Raw genomic sequence first — 20,329 nt, 5'->3', positions numbered from 1 at the left:
ATGACCGACAACCATTGGTACTAATATTTTAAATTTTGAGTAATTTACTTCAGAGATTTTGGCTGACCTAATAGCTTTTAGAAAGGATGTAACTCATTTTTTTGACGTGACAACGTCTTATAATTCGATAGAGCCGGCTGCACGCACGAAAAAACATGACTCATGCGGCGTTACCTCGCTCTGAGGCGTTCCATGTAAGGCTTGAAGTGCAAGCGAGAGCGCGGAACGAGCGACAAAGAAGCACAATCGGCCTTTGTTGTCACGTTCAACTATCGTCAGTAAACCGACTTTACAGACAACCAATTTTTTTTTTGTTTTAATTTGATTCGTGTTCTTATAAGATAGAGTTTATTTTAGCTTAAATAATACGATATTGCGCCGAAAGGCAAATTTTGCACAAAAGATAAAATTAGTCAAATTACCGAGCTGTGTTAGACAAAATTTAATAGAAAAACTTTTTGTCCGAAAGAATAATAAATTTTGTAATTAGACATTAATATTTTGTTTTTAACAACTTCCTGCAGCGTGGCGGTATACTTAAATAGACAGAAAACAAGAGCAATTCCTAATACTAGTTCGCTTCCAAGATATGATCGTTAACTATGGGCCTCAGTAACCTCATAAGAAAGCTCAGAGCCAGTCAGCTGACGATGGGGTTTCCCTACGCAATCAAATCAGAAATGAGGATATCCGTAGGAGAACCACAGTAACTGACATAGCTCAACGGGTTGCGAAGCGGAAGTGACAATGGGCAGGGCACATAGTTCTTAAAACCTATAGATGTTTGGATCCTAAGATGCTGGAATGGCACCGGAACGCGCAGCATTGGAAGAACCCCCACTAAGTGGACAGACGACATCAAACCGCTGGATTCAGGCAGAGTAAGACCGCGGCGTGTGGAAATCCCTACATAATGCGTGTGTGGAGACCTATGTCCAGCAGTGGACGTCTTTCACTTGATAATTATGATGAACAATATGATGCCCACGACTTCGTCTGTGTGGATTTAGTTTTCTTTAAATCCTGTGGGAACTCTTTGATTTTCCAGGATAAAAAGTTGCTAATGTGTCTATTTCCAATATGCAAGCTACCTTTTTACATTATTTTTTTTTTAAATAAAAAGTAGCCTATGTCCTTCCTTGGGATGTGAGCTAACTCGTAGCAAATTTCATCAAAATCGGTTAAACTGTTGGACCGCGAAAAGTTAGCAGACAGACAGACAGACACACTTTCGCATTTATAATAATATTAAGTATGGATGATGATGATGATAATGATGATGATGATACGCATAAGATATCTAGATGTGGGTTTTAGCTATAATCAAATTTATCTAAGAAAGGATTTCATAATTCCCACCCGAGCGAAACCGAGGAGGTGTAGCTAGTACTTAACAATGTAGTAGTAAAACATTTATTCTTAGTTCCTGCAATATCCAATAAAAGAGAGTTCAAGGGTTAATAAATTGTTGGTTATGATGGAAAGCTAAATATTGAATATTCAGCGGTTTGAAGTTACCTAATAGAGAGAGAGCCAGCGCGTGCCAGACTTTCGTTATTTTATAAAAGCTATAGGTTTTTGTGCGTATTGTCCACAACACTGGAACGAACGATCAGCGACTATCAAGTTTAATCATGTGCAGCTTTGGGAGGTAGCAGGTAATACAGGTGAAATTAAAAATCTTACGTCAAAGTATAAAGCCTAATTTTTTTTATATTTTCTTCTGAATAGTATTAGAAATCACATCATGCATTGCCAGACACTAAAAAAATCTATAGAGCGCACTTAACTTTGCTTAGACTCAAGTTTCAGTTAAAACGAGACAGACATTTTATGCCAGCGGTGTAATGCTGTCTCGTTGTAACAGTGTCTTAAGTCTGAGCAACGTCAAAGTTCGCTCTATAGATCTTGCCTTAGTGTCGTGGCAACACCTGAAAGACCTCCTTACAGTTTAAAAGTATGCTGTATTGCGGGCAATACGCAGAGAAACTTTCAGTTTTTTATAAAATAACGAAGGTCTGGCACGCGCTGGCTCTTAGACCATATAACCGGGGACGCGGCGCGCCCGACTGCATTGTCAATATAGAGTTTGCTTTTCAGAAATAAGTCCGCTTATTGCAGTGCCACTCGTCTTCTGTTTATTTACTGCAAATAATAATTTGAGTGCCGACCAGCTGATAAGGCCGCCTTTGCGATAGATTTCTATAGAACTTAATTAATGTCTTTTTTTTTTCTTAGATGCGTTAAACGTTTACTTTCTTTTTCTTGTGTGGTTCAAGAATTCTTACTTGATTTGAGATTATTCCCTTATTTGTTTATTTATTTATTTATTTCATTGCTGTCATGTACTAATAACTATATAACTTAAAGCTAAATAAGTATAGTTACATGACGCCCTGTCAGGGCATCGCAATTTACAATATATTAATTACATTTATTATACACAATCAATAAACTATTATCTACGACACTTACAATCATTATAAATTAAGATTAATTTTAATGTTACATTATTATTAAATTATTAAATTAGTAACGCTAAACCCTTCAAACGGTTGAAGGCGAAATCTTGTAGATTATTAAATTTGTTATCCATTTATATTTTCAGTTCTGTACTCAATAAAACGTGCAATGGAACGTAGTATGTTACATGTAAGAAGAAAAGATAGAATAGCAAATAAAACATTAAGGACAGAAACTAACATAGTAGATGTACTAGGAAAAATTAGAAAATTAAAATGGAAATGGGCTGGGCATGTTTGCAGACAAAATCAAGATAGGTGGGCAAAAAGAGTAACGGAATGGTATCCCAGAGATGGAAAAAGAGCAAGAGGGAGACAAAGAATTAGATGGAGTGATGATTTTGTGAAAATTATGGGAGCAACATGGCAACGATTGACCCAAGACAGAGAAATGTGGAAAAGACTGGAGGAGGCCTTCGTCCAAAGGGCGTACTGAAAACAAATGTAGAAGGAGAATGTATATACTTACCTATTAAAATAAGAAAATTGGTAGTAGTGTGAGATAGTAACATGTACATTATATCTAAAAAATAATAATATGTAAATACAAGATAAGGAAAATTATTAATTATAAACTAGTGGTGATATAGAATATTAAGTCTGATATATAAATAAATATAAATGTGAATAAATATTTCTAATAGGATAAGTCTGTTTAATTATAATATTAAATATATAAAATGTTAAGTAAATAATTGTATTAAATTGTAATAATTGAATGGATTGAATTGTAATAATTTAATAGGATAAGTCTGTTTAATTATAATATTAAATATATAAGATGTTAAGTAAGTAATTGTATTAAATTGTAATAATTGAATGGAATTTCAGTAAATAAAGGCTATATTATTATTATTATTATTATTACTCAATAAAACAAAATCCAGATATCAAATAACTGTATAATAATGACAAATCTATTTCAAGACATAATAGGTCGCCGAATCGTGGGGTTCATTCAAAACTAGCTGATGCCCACGACTTCGTTGCGTGGATTTGAGGTATTCAAAAATCCCGTGGAAACCCTTTGATTTTATGGGATAAAAAGCAGCAAATGTCACTTTCCAGTTCTTTAACTATATCAATGCAAAAGATCGCGTCGACCCGTTGCTCTGTTGCGACGTGGTTGAAGGACAAACCAATAAACTAACAAACTGACATACTAATAAGCCAACAAACTAACAAACAAACACACTTTCGCATTTATAATATGGGTACAGTGATGTCTAATGAAAAATGTCTTTCAGCCTTAAATGATAGCGGTTAGTGGTTGGCGGATGTAGGGGTGTGAGGAAAGGGCAGGGTAATGTCAGTTCATCACTCACGTCTCCTCTTGCCTGAGGTCTGAATAATGAGCATTCATAACATAACGTTATGCGACATAATTCCGTAGTCTTGATAATATGTTTTGATAGGACGGCTGTTGTATTTTGGCCAGAGTTTTTGGGATTCCATATGAAGCTAAGAAAAAAACGCACTCAGTTTTTCTGTTTTGGACTCTTCTTGGTTTCTCAAATACCTATATTAGTTTTCTTTTTGTGGATAGTAAGAGAATCGTTATTAAACTTTACGTTTAAGTTTTAAGGTTTCTAATAAACTGAAGTTGTTGGTATTCTAAAACTTTTTTCTACATTTTGTAATAAGAAAATTAGATGTGTATACTGTATATTATGTGTGCAAACCTGACCACTTGAGTGATGCCATTTTGTTCATGATCTGTCATCTATACCTACTATTTTATATCAATGGCTCTCTTAGTTTGATACGAGTAAATTACGTATCTACCACGGAGTGACAATTTCATGTGCACCCAGTGAGGTGACCGCAAACCTGTGCCACAAACACGCCTATCCAGCAAATGACGTGTGATTGTTAGTGAGACACATATGGTACACAACTTCGTATTCCCCATGTTCAGTAGTAGGGTGGCAATGTATTGATCGTGATGGTGATGACAAGGCAGTTATTTCGATGCACAGGTAAAATAAGTATAAGAATGTAGCATAATCTTTATTTCCAAAAATAATGTTCATAAAAACTTTGACCACTAGCTCCCAAAAAAGTATTAACTGTGTCGTGGGAGCTAGTGCCTTCCATGGTACATTGGTTATTTGCAGTCACTAATCATCTAATCAACTTAATCAATAACAGTAAAAGGCTAAAGAAATAAAAAATGAATAAATTTTGAGTATTTGTGCGCTTTCTCCTTGTTTTGCAAAGCTTTTCCGATGCAAAAGCCACGACAAAACCACGAGAAATGTTATTTATTTCTATTAGTACAAATATTTCTGGAAAATAACATTACTGTTTTCATGCTCTTGTAATTTTTGAATGGAATAATACAATAATTATTAAAGTAAACATAGTTATTTACGTATGTTGAAATCGGACGTTTCCTTGCACCACACTACTTGTTGAAGTAACTCATTTACATTTATAATTAGCTGCCCGCAAACGCTGTATGTCCGGTGCACGTGTTTGAGTACTCTAATTATATTTCATTGTAATTATTATCTTAAAACCCCGTTCACACGGCATTTGCACGACGTAATATTTTTTTCTTACCGAATATATAGAGGTGCATACACTAAGTAAAGAACCATTCATGTTTAAAACTGTATATTTTGTTACAGTACAAACAACGTGAGAATTCTCAGTGTATAAGCCACTACGTATTTAGTAAGATTTAACCTACAAAAAAAGGTGTGGGGCAAATGCCGTGTGAACGGGGTCTTATCTTGCAAAAAACGTGCGGCATTAATGCCTGTATGAAGAGGGTCTTATGGACAGACATATTATAATATCGTGACTTATCTGGCAAAGCCAAATAACAGCTTATTTCTTGTGTATTATAAACTTCCGCAAAGTAACACTTGCTTCAATTCAACCAAAAAATATTTAATTTTATTAAATTTTTTTTTTGATTATATGGTTTAATTATCACACTTCACACTATAATAATATTATAAAGGAGAAAGTTTGTATGTGTGTGTGTGTGTGTGTGTGTGTACGTTTGTTACTCCTTCACGCAAAAACTACTGGACGGATTAGGCTGAAATTTAGAATGGAGATAGATTATACCCTGGATTAGCACATAGGCTACTTTTTATCCCGGAAAATCAAAGAGTTCCCACGGGAATTTTAAAAAACCTACATCTACGCGAACGAAGTCGCGGGTATCAGCTAGTATGATTATAATGGAAGGAATAATATGACCATTGACCATGTTATAAGGAAACTTAATTATTAAGATAAATATTGGGTAAAAATTGAGTCTACGCAGCTTCGTAGCAAAACGCTACGCTTAATGCTACGCAAAGTTACTTTAGGCTCTCTATAACTCACAAACCACATGCAGCGTGGGGGAAGTATGGAGATCGAGTGCGAATCTATCTTGTGCACACGTTCAGTCAAATAAAACGGTTTTGAGAGAGAGCCAAGGCAGACCTTCGTTATTTTATTAAAGCCTCTGGCAGGGGGTTGCCACGACACTCAGGCTGAGATCTATAGAGCACACTTTGATTTTGCTCAGACTTGAGACTGTTAAAACGAGACAGCGTTATACCGCTGGCATAAATCTGTCTCGTTTTAACTGAAACTTAAGTCTAAGCAAAGTCAAAGTGCACTCTATAGATTTCAACCTAAGTGTCTGGCAATGTATGACACGATTTCTAATACTGTTCCGAAGAAAAAAATTAAAAAATTAGTCTTTATACTTTGACGTAAGATTTTTGACTCCTTTCTAACCTATTATCTTCCAAAGCCACCATGATCCAAACTTGACAATCGCTGACCGTTCCCTTCTGTGTTGGGGACAATACAACATACCGAAACTTTTAGTTTTGATAAAATAACGAATGGCCCCCGTTGGCTCTTAGTCCATTTCAGCAGCTATACTAGTATGTATATGAAATTGATATAATATTCTTATAAAATGAACAAAAAGGGCAATTTGGAATAATATAATCGTAGGAAGATATCGAAATTGTAGAGCTTGAGATATCAACAATTAATTAATGATTGTTTGACGTGATGTATCCATGACAATCGAAAGATGACAGCTATCTTCATAAGTCTCGTTGCACTTCTAAGGAGGTTCTTCATAATAATATAGTATATCTATCTATTTGAGGAGGGGAGGGGTTTGTCGTCTGTCCATCCATCCGCTTGACGATGCAAGGCCGCCATTCTAGCTCCTTAGGAGCGTTTTGGTTGATATAATATTATAATATGCGAGGATGATAAATACAATTGACGTACATAGTAGGCACTCATAAATTCCATTTCCAAAATGTCCTTTCTAGCTGATTGATGACGTCACCGCTGTGACGCGCGTTTGATAAAATATCCATACTCGTAATTTATGGTTCCCCAGTATTGTTGCATGAAATATTGTCTCAGTATCATCGATGTATATTATGAAATATTGGGAAAATATTTATTTAGAGAACTGTCCCCCCAATCACATAGAACATCACATGTATATCATAAATACGAAAGTGTATTTGTTCATTGGTTTGTCCTTCAATCACGGCACAACGAAGCAACGGATCGAAGTAGTTTCACCCCCTCTTGATGTTTTCCTTCACAGTTAAAATGCTTAAAACAGCTCTAAAAAGGTAGAGGTGCATACCCCGGATCGAATCCCCGACCCTCCGAACAAGAGACCGACGCATTAACCACTAGGCTATCACCAATTTCTCTGCACGCAATACATCGCAATACAATAAAAAATGCGAAAAGCACGGAGATGAAATCCAAAACTATACCTGTCTGTCTGTTTCGTTTTCACGGGTTTTTCATTTAAGTAATTTTGATAAAAGTTTGTACAGAATTATCTTAGAGATGGACATAGATTACTTTTTATACCAGAAACTGAAAGTTTCCATCGCATTTTAAAGAATCTAATTCTATCTAGTTACGGTCATCTTTTAGTAACGAATAAAACTATAATAAATCTACCTAACATGCCTGTATATCTTTAATACCAAAAAATATAGCAGTTTTGAGCTCTAACAGAGCCAGTACAATAAACCCTGAAGCCATAATAGCTTACAGAGCCATACAAACAAGTCTCTCTTGACCGATAAATTACGTAACTACCAGGCTAGCTCGCCATTTTACATGACACATACGATCACTTTAAACTACATTGCTTGCCACGTTCACACAACAAGTCGACACAATGACGCTGAATGAGCAATGTATGTGATAGCATTGGATGGCAACGATAATCTCATCATCGTGGTACGTGACTGCAAAGTTTGATTGCAACGGCTTTAGTTTTAGAATGCTCGTATAGAAGAAAGTTTTAGAACTACAAGTGTAAATTAAAAATTTATAACACCCCCGACGATCCAAAGTATTTGAGTTTTCCAAAACATCATTTTCAAATAAATAATTATGTATTTAGGCAACGTCCATCTTGACAGCTTGACATTTGTCAATTGACATAATATTATGAACCTAACGGTTATCTAACCTTCTTTTCTACAAGAAAACTAGAAAAGAGCTGATAACTCCTAAACGGCTGAACCAATTTTTTTAGATTATAGCTAAGAACACTCTCGATCAAGCCACCTTTCAAACAAAAAAAACTAAATTAAAATCGGTTCATTCGTTTAGGCGCTACGATGCCACAGACAGATACACAGATACACAGATACACAGACACACAGATACACACGTCAAACTTATAACACCCCTCTTTTTGGGTCGGGGGTTAAAAACTACCAAGCAATGTACGTGCTTGTTGCTAAATACCTAAAGTTTATGCAGGAATAAAGTTATGAAAGCTTACACAACGACTTTTAATCTAGTGCTTAGAATGGTATTAAAAGTTGCAGTAGACAGTTTTTATTGGATTTTTAGAAGATCTACGAGTTTATAGGATTGATGTTTTACTGTTCATTTTAAATACAAATTATAGTAACTGTTGAGTTTTTACTGGCTCTTCTCAGTAGAATCTACTTTTTGAAGCGATGGGCGAGTTGATTTGTGATAAGTGCTGAGTCCCATATAAGTTAGCCCCATAAATAATTTTCATTTTCATATGACCTACTTACAATAAACAATGCAATTGTGGCCAAGATCTACAAATCCTTGTTTTTAGGGTTTTGTACCCGAAAGGTGCCATCAGGATCCTGTTACTAAGCCTCCGCTGTCCATCCGTCCGTCCGTCCGTCAGCGGGCTGTATCTCATGAACCGTGATAGGTAGAGAGTTGTCACATAATATGACGTATTTCGGTTGCCGCTATAACAACAAATATTAAAAATTTCGAAATGGCCACCATGAACATTAATAAAATTAGAAGTGTTATTTCTTGTACGGTGGTCCTGATCCCTTTGAATCCTACCCACACTTGGCCGATTTTTTGTGGGTTTTAGCTAATTATTTATGTATATAGTGCAAAATAATTTACAAAGCGAAGCGAGGTCTCCGAGTCTACTTCGGGTCTAGGCACTTTCAGTTCGGGGCGAATAACTAGTTAGTATATTAGTTCACACGAAAATGTTCCAAAACCACAAACCAGAAACCACGCTCCAGTAGCCAACTAACTTTAAGCACACCAATAACGAGATAACATCCAACTTGCGTCCCGCAAACAATCGCTTCGAACAATATCGCTGGCTGTGCACCATAATCACGTCGATACAATGATGTTGAACGGGCAATGTATGCTATCGTAACGATAACCACATTAGCCTGGTACGTGAGTTCGAAGTTTGATTGCGATGAGCTTTGTTAGTTCGGTAACATGCTTGTTCGGATAAAAGACTTGCAAAAGAAAGTTTTACATGCCCTCGAGAAAATACCGTGCTTAACTAGTACCTATTGTTTGCGACAGGTCGAGATGGCAATCGGCCCGAATGAGGCGGTGGGATGCCCCGCACACCCTCATGTCACCCGCGCTATCCCGTATCGGGTTAGCGCGAAGGCTGTACTGATACAAACCTTATTTTACACGAAGAATGCAACTCTGCCGAACAAAGCAGCGGGTACAAAGCGGGTATATTACTACGTATATCGTTGTATATTATTTAGTTAAAAAGTACCACGCATGTTTTACAAGTTGGTTCGTTACTGATAATAAAATAATTATTGCTCTAGGGGCATTGTTAGTGTATCCTTGTGATTTTTCGAAAATCTGCTAAACTATTGAGCTATGTAAGTATGTCATGTCGCTTTCTGTCTTTTCGGTTTGAAAATACGTTTCAAATTACAAATCTCATCTTTTTGAAGTAGCTAAAAGAACTAAGCGTTTTTTCAAAGTGCCAATAAAATATTAATTAAACAGTATTAATAAGAACCCCGCTAACCGCAGCAATCAGCCAGTGTTTGCACAGTGTGCGCTACTCTGCGCGCTGCGCTGCAGAGGCGATTATCCGATCCGAAGCAGCTCATTAATTAGCGCGGCTCTCGCTCGCCGTGAGCCCGGCTTTAATCACTGCCCGGTTACTAATAACTTGCTATTAAGTGTACGAGTAAACACTCAGGTTACCGTGGTTAAAAACAATTTCTAACTTTTTTTTCAATTCATTTAATCGCTTCTAATACGAATTAGAATAAACTAAGAGCAGTTATTGGACTGTAAACTCAATTTAGAAATTAATCATAATAGAAGTCTGAGCTACAATTAAATTACATACTAGCCCATAGTCTAGATGGTTGTAGCAATAAAGCTGCCATTATATTATAATGGTGCTGTATGGTAGGAAAAAAAAATATTCGCCCCCTTCCCACATAGCCCCATTGAATTTGCAAATAAATTAAACTATAAAATTAAATTCGAGCCCGGCAGGTGATTGCGGCGGGCACAGGGCGTGAGTGGTAAAAGGCCGAGCTCTGAATATTGGTAAATAAATCGAATCCCAGCCTATTCAAAGGCTGTTGTAACGCTCTGACGTCACAAAGCCACGCTCCAGGGGCTTATGTAGTGTGTAGGTAGCATTTACATTACCCGACACGATATGGGAATCGTAAGAGTCGAGTTTAGGTAACAGTCTACGGTGTTGGAATGGCGTAGTGTTGTTAGCCCGTCTACTAGGTGGACAGAAGATATCAAACGAATCCTAGTGGCACTGGATTGAAGCGACGTACGGCCGTGGCGTGTGGAAGTCCCTACAAAGAGACGTATGTTCAGTAGTTGACGCATATTGGGCGACGACGACAACAAAGACCGAAGCAACGACCAGCGGCTTTCATGAAAACAATCTTGACGTCGAAACACCAGGAGTATCAAGCTTACTTTGCTACTGTGCTATTATCAACTAAACCAGATAAATCTGTATATTACACGCTGCAACACGCCCTTCCACTACTTTACATGCAGGAAAAGCAAGCAATATACAATACACTACGCACATTCACTCCGGCAGCATGTACAAATTTCATAGAGTTGTGCAATGCACAAAGCTTGATCCTTACGATACGATCCGTATTACGCGAAGTAACACCTGCATGACCAGCCTGGTGGACTATGGCCTACACCGTTCACTTTCTGAGAGGAGATCTCAGTAGTGGGCCGGCGATGAGTTGATCGTGATAATGATGAACACCTACTTCTAACCTTCTCATATTTTTCCAAAGAAATAAAGGTATTTTATAGATATGATTTAGAAAATGTGTTTGTGACGTCAAAGGATTGTAAATGTGACTTATATTGGATTTTATGAAGCAAATCAAAAAGTCAAGGGAAGGAAAAGAACAAAGCTTTGTGGAGAGAACTACTAACTGCCGATAACAGTTAATCTTATTAAATTAAACGGGGGTTAACTAGCGTATGTCAGATTTCAAACTATTTCAGACTACACTAATTTTAAACAGCTACTTTACAGGGGGTAAAGTAGCTGTTTAAAATTTCAAATTGAATTTTCAAAAGTACTTTCTTAGCGGATGTTTAAGTCATAACAGCTTTAATATCTGCATGCTTTTCAGCCTGACCTGTCCAGTAGTTTGAGGTGTGCGTTGATATATCAGTTAGTCAGACAATCACTGAGTCAGTCAGTTTTTCCTTATTAAATAACGAAAGCACCAGTCATAATTTATTTTTATCGCATAGCTATCGAAAGGTGAAAATGATGTAGGTATCGGGGATTTTAGTTTGGTATAATTAGAGGTGGTAAATCATAATATACACATATATAATGAATATTGTGGTGGTAGGTAGAACATATCTGCGATTTGAAATTCAAATAAGGTTTAGTTTAAATATCTCTCATGAGTTACCAGGCAAGGAGCCACAGTCAGCACGAAAACTTAAAATTGTTTGGACACAGAGAGATGCTTTCCGCATGAGTTTAATGAAGTCAGAACTTGTAACTAACTACAAAACAACCCAACTCCCTGATATAAGCATAATTATGAAAGTATAGAAATTTCCTAAATCGGTCTGATTTTTAAATTTTTGACTAATAAACCTATATGGCCATGCAAAAATCACGTCGATCCGTTGCTCTGTTGCGACGTGATTGAATAACAACGTTAACCAACAAACACACTTTCGCGTTTATAATATGGATAGTAATATTTTCTTACTTAATATTATTACCATCAATGATGATATAATTTATATTGATTATCGTGGTATACCGGAAAATGCACTCAGGGATCGATTCTTAGACAGACGCTGTTTCAAAATAGGTAGGTAATATTTTGAAATATTTTTTAAACAGCTGTTTTATTATGTATCTAAGTGTAAAAGACATTTTCTAGGCAAGTGTGCTCCGACTAAGACCTCATCATTGTTTTTTTAATTAATGATTGTCATAAGTGTAAGCATATTATGCAATAAAATTAAGTACCACAACAAACTCAGCCGGGCATTCATTCAGAGTCCTCGCACAAAATCAAGCCCCCTGTATATCAGACATGCATAGAACATGGAACGTAGCCGAGAGGGCAGCCTCCAGTGAACTCCACATGACAGCAAATTACAGACGAACTGGTCGCCAAGCCTCGATAATAGTATGCCGTCCCGTTCCGCAATCATGCAGTTGGCAAGACGTGCGTCGAATCACCAAGGTTTAAGCTAGGGGCATATCTAGCGGAAACTCCGCGCACGGAAATCCGCATGCAGAATTCCGCTCCAATACTCGTGCGGAAGTTTGTGATAAGTGTGTCCTACATGTGATAATGTATGGTGCTGAAACGTGGACACTGATCAGTTGGCCTTGTCTACAAGTTCAAAGTCACTCAGCGTGCTCTATGGAGCGAGCTAAGTTGGTAAGCTGACGGACAAAATCCGTAACAGGGAAATTCGTTGAACTGACTGAAATAGCTCAAAAGCTATTTCAGTTAGCCAGCTGAAGTGGCAGTGGGCAGGCCATATTTTTTAACATATGGACTAGCGCTTGATTGCAATCAGACCTGCTAACAAGTGATGATGCAGCCTAAGATTTTCTTCGGCACTTTAACAGCGCAGATATTATGATGCGTCCCTAAGCGGAATGCCACGGCGATTTGCCGCTAGATGTGTCCTTGGCTTTAAGGTGAATTGGCGTAGGTAATTTCGGTGATTTTAAAGCTCTAATTTAAATAATCTTACTTTTAAAAACAGAAAAAACAATTTTGCCTAAAATTCATATTTAAAAATTTTGTAGTTTAGCTTACCTACTAGGTTTCTGTCGATCGGTAACAGAAAATATTATGTTGTATTTTCTAAGCTGTCTCCACTTAAAACAACTCCAGGATCGGTTCAGTGCCACTTTTCACCTTTTTAAACTCTCTACTGACTTCGTTAGCCGAGTCGCTGGGATGCGTCGTTTTAACAAGGGGCGCCTGCTACTTGATACTAAATGGGTTCGATATGTCGCTCACGGTACATGGGATTCTCATCATTATCACCTTCGAAATACGCTGCAAATTCCCATGAAAATAAATCAAAAGGCTCTTTTTTATTTTATTTGTAAAGACTGTGAAGGAGTGTCGAGTGATTTTTAATTCATACGTATATTAAAAGTAAGGACCTTTAAAATAATTGTCACTTGGATATAATGTGAGGCTGCAACATCCCAGTGCCGCCAAACGTTACTTATTTTCTGAGACACAAAATGTGTGGCACAGAGTAGTGTATAACGTACGCTTAATATTTGCTAGCTTGTGATGAAACGACTGCCAATTTAAAGGTAGGTATCAGCTTCTAAAACGTACGTAAAACATAACTCACTTTCCTTAAAGTCCGAAACCTTACCTTAATGTTTCCTAAGTATCATAATATAAAAATTACAACTGAGACTAAATTAGTAAGATTAAATATGTCATTTTTTTTCAAATTTTAAAGCGTCTGGCGAAAATAACCGCCAACGGGAAGCGTCTGGTAGTATTGAACATTAATTATTAACAATATTCTGTAAAACGTGCACATAAATCGGCACTCGGACTTTAAGAAAAGTGGGTAAATTTTTTACGTACCTTTAGCAGCTGATATCTGATAAGTGATTTTGGCCGCCGAAACATATTAATATATGTGCGTACGTTCATAAAAGTTCATATTAACACATACTCTATTCCACACATTTTTTTACTCGGCAAAAAAGAAAAAAAAAAAGAAAAAAAAGTAACGTCTGGTGGTGCTGGGATCTTGGACCATGAGGGATTTTTAAAATAATTGTCACTTGGCTATAATGTGAGGGTGCAATGGAGTGCATTAACAGCGGAGTTAACAATGGGTTAACACTTAATACGACGCTTTTACTCCCGGTAGTAATCAGTCAACATTGAAATATTTTTTGCGAGAATTTTATTTGCGTTGACAACAAAGGAAATTTAAAAATAGGGAAGGTTTTTTGTTGTGTAAAATGATGTTGCATTTTTAGTTTAAATATTTATTGAACCAGTGATGTTTTTTAAAATAAATATACCGAGTAAACGAGTAGGTGAGTCCTAGCTGAACATATTTGTCTATACACCGTGCTGTGAACGTCCTGTCGGTACTGTGCCGCGGCGAAGGGCAGCAGCGTGCCGTTGTTGAGCACTAATTGTCTGTGCACAAGGCAATGAGCTGACCTGCAAGTGTGCGCATGTCCCGCGACACGATGGCGCCGTGCGTGTTGTGTGCGCGGCACCGGTACACCGTGCTGTGGACGTCCTGTCGGTACTGTGCCGCGGCGAAGGGCAGGAACGACAGCGTGCCGTTGTTGAGCACTTGTCTGTGAACAAGGCAATGAGCTGACCTGCAAGTGTGCGCATGTCCCGCGACACGATGGCGCCGTGCGTGTTGTGTGCGCGGCACCGGTACACCGTGCTGTGGACGTCCTGTCGGTACTGTGCCGCGGCGAAGGGCAGGAACGACAGCGTGCCGTTGTTGAGCACTAATTGTCTGTGTACAAGGCAATGAGCTGACCTGCAAGTGTGCGCATGTCCCGCGACACGATGGCGCCGTGCGTGTTGTGTGCGCGGCACCGGTACACCGTGCTGTGGACGTCCTGTCGGTACTGTGCCGCAGCGAAGGGCAGCAGCGTGCCGTTGTTGAGCACTAATTGTCTGTGCACAAGGCAATGAGCTGACCTGCAAGTGTGCGCATGTCCCGCGACACGATGGCGCCGTGCGTGTTGTGTGCGCGGCACCGGTACACCGTGCTGTGGACGTCCTGTCGGTACTGTGCCACGGCGAAGGGCAGGAACGACAGCGTGCCGTTGTTGAGCACTTGTCTGTGAACAAGGCAATGAGCTGACCTGCAAGTGTGCGCATGTCCCGCGACACGATGGCGCCGTGCGTGTTGTGTGCGCGGCACCGGTACACCGTGCTGTGGACGTCCTGTCGGTACTGTGCCGCGGCGAAGGGCAGGAACGACAGCGTGCCGTTGTTGAGCACTAATTGTCTGTGTACAAGGCAATGAGCTGACCTGCAAGTGTGCGCATGTCCCGCGACACGATGGCGCCGTGCGTGTTGTGTGCGCGGCACCGGTACACCGTGCTGTGGACGTCCTGTCGGTACTGTGCCGCGGCGAAGGGCAGGAACGACAGCGTGCCATTGTCGAGCACTTGTCTGAAAAGGAATACAACATAATCCCTCATATATTCTGTGATAGAATTGATAGAATAGCTGCAGACGTACAACATTATAAGCGTACCAAACATTGACATAATTTTTCTCTGGAAAAATTAAAACTACAAGTGTAAATTAAAAATTTATAACACCCCCGACGATCCAAAGTATTTGAGTTTTCCAAAACATCATTTTCTAATAATTAATTATGTATATAAGCAACGTCCATCTTGACAGCTTGACATTTGTCTATTGACATAATATTATGAACCTAACGGTTATCTAACCTTCTTTTCTACAAGAAAACTAGAAAAGAGCCGATAACTCTTAAACGGCTGAACCAATTTTTTTAGATTATAGCTAAGAACACTCTCGATCAAGCCACCTTTCAAACAAAAAAAACTAAATTAAAATCGGTTCATTCGTTTAGGCGCTATGATGCCACAGACAGATACACAGATACACAGATACACACGTCAAACTTATAACACCCCTCTTTTTGGGTCGGGGGTTAAAAACGAATCCCAAATAGCCTTATAAAAGTCTCATCTAAATTATTCCAGACTTCAGTCTTTCATTTCCGTTACGTCGAAAAAAGGACGAGATGGAAAGGCTCGCATCGCCGCGCCGCCGCGCGTATCGACAAAAAGTATACAGGGTGCTTGTAATTGGAGCCCCGAGTCCTGACACGGGAATATTTAAAGCTACGTTGTGAATATTTGAGGACAACTGACGCGAGTGAATCCGAGGCACAAAGCGGAAAAATCCCTTTGTTGTTGCCATTACCTCGCCAGGGTTTAGCTCGCCGTATAAGTTTTTAGTAAACTAGCGTAACATTCTAGTTGGTGTGAATGTCTTTTAATCTATAGGACTACAGGTAAAATAATACAAAAATAAATAAATATTTATATAAAAAAAACTGTCCTGATTGAGTAACTGATCTTACCGGCTGGGATAGAAACTTATTTTGCAGTAGGTTCCTTTTAGCTGTACCGGGCGCTTAATAAAAACGATTTTTGGAAATTCTATCCCTAAGAAGGTTAAGTAGAGGATGAAAGTTTTTATGAAAAGTTCTTAATTTTTCAAGTAATATCCATAAAATAAGTATTAAGGCTATTGGTTTAAAATGAAAAAAGAGTCAATTTCAACAAAGTCGTTCTTTTCTATAATTTCATTGGAATTTTCTAAGTGTTTACGTCATAAATGAAACTTTACTGTCTATATTAACTTACTAACCCCAACCACCCCCAACGGCTAGGCCGTTGTTGCTAGGTAGATCATTTTTATCCAAAAAGCCCTTTTATATAAGTTTAATTAGAAAGCTATTTAACACGACACTAACGTAAGATTACAATTTATCTCTAGTTTTGTGATTAATAAACTTTTCTTATTATGTAGGTACATGAAGAAGATAAGAAAACTTTTTTACTTAGTTATTAGATAAAGGATTATCATGACTCCAGGCGTACATTGAGACCTAAACACATTTTAGAAAAAAAATGTTTTCCTGCCTGGCTTGTTTGAAATTTCTTTTTTCTTAAAGGATTTTCGGGATGTGATTTTCTAGAAAAAAACAAACTTCTTTTGTAAAGACAAAACAAATTGGATAAGTAAATTGGTTATTTAAAAAACGGTGTGCTTAGGTATTCTTTTTTGTAAAGGTTTTGAGAATACACAGAAACGCAGGTAAGAATTTTCAACGATATAAATTACCTTTCCAACAAGATTGTATAACCTACCAAAGAATAAAATTAAAATCATGCCTGAAAGCAATTGATCATATTTCTTGAAAACTTTCATCTTAGAGATAATAACTAGATAATGCCACTGACTACGTCCACGAGGATATAGGTTTTTTAGAAATCTGGGAACTCTTTGATTTCCCGGGGTAAAAAGTAGCCTATATCCGTTTCAGGGATGCCCGCATTTTCATCCCCATGGATTTTGATTTTTTTTAGTCCCTTAGCTGAACTCTTTGTTTTATTGGTATAAAAAGCTATGTAGCCTACGTCCGTCTCCTAAATTCTTCTATCTCTGTACCTTTCCCCAAAATCGCTTAAACGGATGGACTTTGAAAAAGAAACAGACGGACACACTTTCGCATTAAGGTCTAGGTTTACTCGTAGCTTTGTTGTTATAGTCAAATTCAAAGTCAATCTCATTAGTAGATACGACCCCACCTTTTCCAGATGACTAATTTGCATAATCAATGAGAATCAGAGAAAAACGTCCGTTTGAATATTCGTCAATTCCCTTTGACTCGGTCGGTGTAACCTGTTTATGCAAATTGCTTCCTCAATCGATCTCCGATGTCATTTGAAGTAACAACACTCGACTCTTCAATTCTTTGTTTATGTCGTGTGATAACATGCTGAAACAAACCTGATGAAACTACCTAATGAGACATATTGATTCAACTTACGGAATGCTGACTGACTGAATGATTATCAACGAACAGCTCAAACTACTGGACGGATTGGGCTGGCCATGCAGATAGATATTACGACGTAGACGTCCGTTAAGGATTTTTGAAAATTCAACCCCTATGGGGGTAAAATAGGTAAAAACCCGAATGATTTGCGACGTACAAACTTAATAATTATACCTACTACATACTTAAACAGGTCAAACTGATACTCTTTATTTTTAGCCAGTCAAAAATCTTACGATAAGTATAGATGCATTTTACACCAAACTAGTTCATTCGGATGATATAGGTACAAGTAAGTAAATCTGAATCCATACAAATATTTTAAAACTTACAAAAAGTTTGATTCATCTCTACTCTCGTTAAAATCTGTGAAACGCCGCGCGGAACTTTCAAGGGCGTCAACCCAGCTCGATGTGAAACTATTTTTTGTAAAAAACATTTTTGTAAAATTATTTTTGCAGAATGACGTTTCGAGTTGAGGCCTCTTGCGACCGCACTCTGTAATTAGTGCGTATATAGGTACTAATACTTAGCCAAGGGACGTTGGAAGATAAAAATGTTATATCATTTTCTCCTTTCGTAATTTAATATGACGGGCGCTTGGTTATCTTTGAATTCATTTATAACTTTTTAAAGAAAAACTGGCTCTTTGAATTGTGAATAAAACTTTATACAAAAGTTTGTTCCAGCTTCTAAAAATCTACCTTAGTCGTGTTATTTCTTGCTAAGTTTCTAGTCTCTAGTTTAACTATAATCTTAAATGCTGTAAACAAGAATTATTATTCGTTTTAATGTAACAATTCAGAGACAGGTTCTTATGAGATAATTGGAAAATCATAATGACTTTTAATCATTATTTTAATTAATGTGAAATGAAATATTATGTTGGTATTACCAGAGGGGCAGTGAAAAACTAGCAGATTGATAGAAAGACACTCTTTCACATTTATCTTAATATATAAAAGGAAATCTGACTGACTGATTGGTTGAGCTTTTTCAACTAGGATAAAGAGTGCTTTTGTGCCTCTATAGCGTGCACGCCACTAAAGCACAGTTTAGCTAATTGTTCAATAACAAAAGTTCAAAGTGTCACCCATAGCAACCGCAGAAACTAATTTTTGTCACAAGTCGTCGCTTCGCTCGAGAATGGCTTAATTAATAAATTTCCTCCCCCCAGAGACTAATTGGCTCCTCGTCTAATTCCCCCCCTGGGATGTCACTAGCTAGATTAAAATTCAAGATGAAAAAACGAGAATGGGAAAATTAAACAACTTAATAGCCGAAGCGTGTTTGTTATTAAATTGAATTGTTTCAACGCAATTTTTAGGGTTCCGTACCTCAAAAGGAAAAACGGAAACCTTGTAGGAACTTTTTGTTGTGTGTCTGTCTGTATGTCCGTCTGCCCGTCTATCCATCTATCTATCAAGCAAACCTATAACTAAACCTGTAACCATTGACCTAGAATCATGAAATTTGGCAGGTAGGTTGGTAGGTTGTTCTTATAGCACAAGTAAAGGAAAAAATTCGAAAACCCGTTATCTGACAAAGCCACCATGTTCTGAACTTCATATTCGCTGATCGTTTCTCCCTGTGTTGTGGACAATAGGCAGAGTAACTTTCAGCTTTTATAAAATAACGAAGGTCTGGGAAAATTAGAGACGAGTGATCGGATCGTACCTACATAACATCTTAACGTCTAGGCTATCACCACATGTACCATAGTCGGGTAAAAATATGTTTGCAATAGCGAATGCAGCACATATTATAATATGCACAGAACGGTTCTTGTTCGCTGCGGGCTGCCGTGCTGGCAAGACACATGCTGCGACTGAGGGAATATCTAATGCTATGTATGCAGTTTGAACATAAACTATCTTTTGAATAGCTTATAAAGAGGGTATGGTTGTCCAAGAATCTGGGGATTTATTTATTTTAGAGTTAAGTACCTCTTTGATAAGAAATCGGCATGCTGCAGTTAGAGCAAAACTAATGCAATTCAACCCTGATGGTAAATAATGATGCAATCATTGAAACCGGCTAACTTGGAAGGGGTATAACAGTTTTATCAAACCCTTCATACCCCTAATCGGGTTCTACACGGCGTCGTACCGGGACGTTAAATCGCTTGGCGATAGGTTTTGCTGATAGGGTGGTAACTAGCCATGGCCGAAGCCTTCCACCAGACCAGACCAGAGATAATTTAGAAAATATAAATTCCCACATTACTGATACCAGAAATCGACGGAATGTAGTTGTATTATGATATCTAGAGATAACTAGTACCTAATCAGTATGCTTGACTGTACCTACTAATTTAATTATAATACATAATAATATAATTGATTTCCGATACAAGTTTTGGTCAATTGAAGCTCGCTATAATTCCT

At 37.8% G+C, this 20,329-nt stretch overlaps 2 protein-coding genes across 2 annotated transcripts in view; both read right to left on the bottom strand.

Moving 5' to 3' along the window:
* LOC123877861 (Down syndrome cell adhesion molecule-like protein Dscam2) overlaps positions 1 to 14,821 on the bottom strand; it is a 97,217-nt gene extending 82,396 nt beyond the window's left edge. The window contains exon 1 of the mRNA XM_045924794.1: positions 14,531 to 14,821. Within this exon, the coding sequence (XP_045780750.1) occupies positions 14,531 to 14,546 (16 nt within the window). The 5' untranslated portion in view covers positions 14,547 to 14,821. The remainder of the gene's footprint in view (positions 1 to 14,530) is intronic.
* A 383-nt stretch (positions 14,822 to 15,204) lies between these two features.
* LOC123877890 (Down syndrome cell adhesion molecule-like protein Dscam2) overlaps positions 15,205 to 20,329 on the bottom strand; it is a 77,903-nt gene continuing 72,778 nt past the window's right edge. The window contains exon 4 of the mRNA XM_045924844.1: positions 15,205 to 15,511. Within this exon, the coding sequence (XP_045780800.1) occupies positions 15,337 to 15,511 (175 nt within the window). The 3' untranslated portion in view covers positions 15,205 to 15,336. The remainder of the gene's footprint in view (positions 15,512 to 20,329) is intronic.

Source organism: Maniola jurtina, chromosome 2, assembly GCF_905333055.1.
Source record: "Maniola jurtina chromosome 2, ilManJurt1.1, whole genome shotgun sequence".
Classification (NCBI taxonomy): domain Eukaryota; kingdom Metazoa; phylum Arthropoda; class Insecta; order Lepidoptera; family Nymphalidae; genus Maniola; species Maniola jurtina.
The sequence above is the reverse complement of the archived record's forward strand: the minus strand, read 5'-3'. Positions and strand labels throughout refer to the sequence as shown.